We start from the raw sequence: 2,500 nt of genomic DNA on the forward strand, positions 1-2,500 counted from the left end.
ACGACTGCGTGGCCATGCCTCCAACTCAATCATCAGGTTTGCAGACGACACAACAGTTGTCATCGTTAGTAATCAAGCCTACAAGACAGCCTACAGGGAGGAAGTGAGGGCACTCGGAGTGTGGTGTCAGGAAAACAACCTCTCACTCAACGTCAACAAAACAAAGGAGATCATCTTGGACTTCAGGAAACAGCAGAAGGAACACCCCCTCCAGCAGTGGAGAAGATGGAAAGTTCCTCTGCATAGACATCACAGACAAACTGAAATGGTCCACCCACACAGACAGTGTGGTGAAGAAGGCGCAACAGCACCTCTTCAACCTCAGGAGGCAGAAGAAATTTGTCTTGTCACGTAAAACCATGACAAACTTTTACAGATGCACAAACGAGAGCATCCTGTCAGTCTGTATCACCGGCTGGTATGGCAACTGCACCGCCCACGACCGTAAGGCTCTCCAGAGGGTGGTGCGGTCTGCAAACTACCTGCCCTCCATGACACCAACACCACCCGATGTCACAGGAAGGCCATAAAGATCATCAAGGACAACAACCACCCGAGCCACTGCCTGTTCACCCCGCTATCATCCAGAAGGCAAGGTCATTACAGGTGCATCAAAGCTGGGACCGAGAGACTGAAAAACAGCTTCTATCTCAAGGCCATCAGACTGCTAAACAGCCATCACTAACTCAGAGAGGCTGCTGCCTACATTGAGACCCAATCACTGGACACTTTAATAAATGGATCACTAGTCACTTTAAACAATGTCTCTAAATAATGCCACTTTAATAATGTCAACATATCTTACATTACTCATATCACATGTATAAACTGCATTGAGACCCAATCACTGGACACTTTAATAAATGGATCACTAGTCACTTTAAACAATGTCTCTAAATAATGCCACTTTAATAATGTCAACATATCTTACATTACTCATATCACATGTATAAACTGCATTGAGACCCAATCACTGGACACTTCAATAAATGGATCCCTAGTCACTTTAAACAATGCCACTTTAAATAATGTTTACATTTCTTACATTACTTATATCTTATGTACTGTATTTTATACTATCTACTGCACCTTGCCTATGCCGCTCGGCCATCACTCATCCATATATTTATATGTACATATTCTTATTCATCCCTTTAGATTTGTGTGCATAAGGTAGTTGTTGGGGAATTGTTAGATTACTTGTTAGATTTGTGTGCATAAGGTAGTTGTTGTGGAATTGTTAGATTACTTGTTAGATTTGTGTGCATTAGGTAGTTGTTGGGGAATTGTTAGATATTACTGCATTGTCGGAACTAGAAGCACAAGCATTTCGTTACACTCGCATTAACATCTGCTAATGTGTGTGATCTGCTGATGTATGTGACCAATAACATTTGATTTGATTTGTAGCCTTCGCTTTTACTGAAAAGTGTTTATAAAAACAGCCAAAATGAGGACTGGAATAGATTCTATCCAAAGGTCAAATTCTTACTGTTGTAACAATGCTACCGTGTTATTCTGCCATTTCAAACATATTTTCTGTTTGTAAAATTGACATGTTTTATTTCTTACTTGTGACTCAAACGTGTTTTGTTCCAGAGCGGTTCAACGTGTACCTGATGCCCACTCCCAACCTGGACATCTATGGGGAGTGTACGATGCAGATCACACATGAGAACATCTACCTGTGGGACATCCACAACGCCCGCGTCAAACTGATCATGTGGCCCCTCAACTCACTGAGGAGATACGGACGAGACTCCACCTGGTTCACTTTCGAGTCAGGAAGGTATGTTTGTGTGTTTGTGTGTGTGTGTGTGTGTGTGTGTGTGTGTGTGTGTGTGTGTGTGTGTGTGTGTGTGTGTGTGTGTGTGTGTGTGTGTGTGTGTGTGTGTGTGTGTGTGTGTGTGTGTGTGTGTGTGTGTGTGTGTGTGTGTATATATCCATCTGGTTCACTTATGAGGCGTGACTGATTACACACAGTCTGTCTCATTCACATGTCTCCTGGATCTGACCCTAACCCCTTCCAGGAGACATGTGAAGGGGTTAGGGTCAGATCCAGGAGACATGTGAAGGGGTTAGGGTCAGATCCAGGAGACATGTGAAGGGGTTAGGGTCAGATCCAGGAGACATGTGAAGGGGTTAGGGTCAGATCCAGGAGATCTCCCTCTCTTTCTCTCCCACTTCTCACTCCATCTCTCTTTCTCCTCCATCTCTCTTTCTCTCCCACTTCTCACTCCATGTCTCTTTCTCCTCCATCTCTCTTTCTCTCCCCCTTCTCACTCCATCTCTCTTTCTCTCCCTCTCTTTCTCTCCCACGTCTCACTCTATCTCTCTTTCTCCTCCATCTCTCTTTCTCCTCCATCTCTCTTTCTCTCTCTCTCTTTCTCTCCCCCTTCTCACTCCATGTCTCTTTCTCTTCCATCTCTCTTTCTCTCCCCCATCTCTCTTTCCCCTCCATCTCTCTTTCTCCTCCATCTCTCTTTCTCACTCCATCTCT

General features: G+C 44.2%; 1 protein-coding gene across 1 annotated transcript in view; it reads left to right on the forward strand.

Annotated features, from left to right (window-relative positions):
- LOC110490900 (docking protein 6-like) overlaps window positions 1-2,500 on the forward strand; it is a 131,338-nt gene that overhangs the window by 100,711 nt on the left and 28,127 nt on the right. Inside the window, exon 5 of the mRNA XM_036945723.2 lies at window positions 1,600-1,789. Coding sequence (XP_036801618.1) covers window positions 1,600-1,789 — 190 coding nt within the window. The remainder of the gene's footprint in view (window positions 1-1,599; window positions 1,790-2,500) is intronic.

The sequence above is a fragment of the Oncorhynchus mykiss genome, chromosome 15 (genome assembly GCF_057628025.1).
Source record: "Oncorhynchus mykiss isolate SJ-2025 chromosome 15, ASM5762802v1, whole genome shotgun sequence".
Taxonomy (NCBI): domain Eukaryota; kingdom Metazoa; phylum Chordata; class Actinopteri; order Salmoniformes; family Salmonidae; genus Oncorhynchus; species Oncorhynchus mykiss.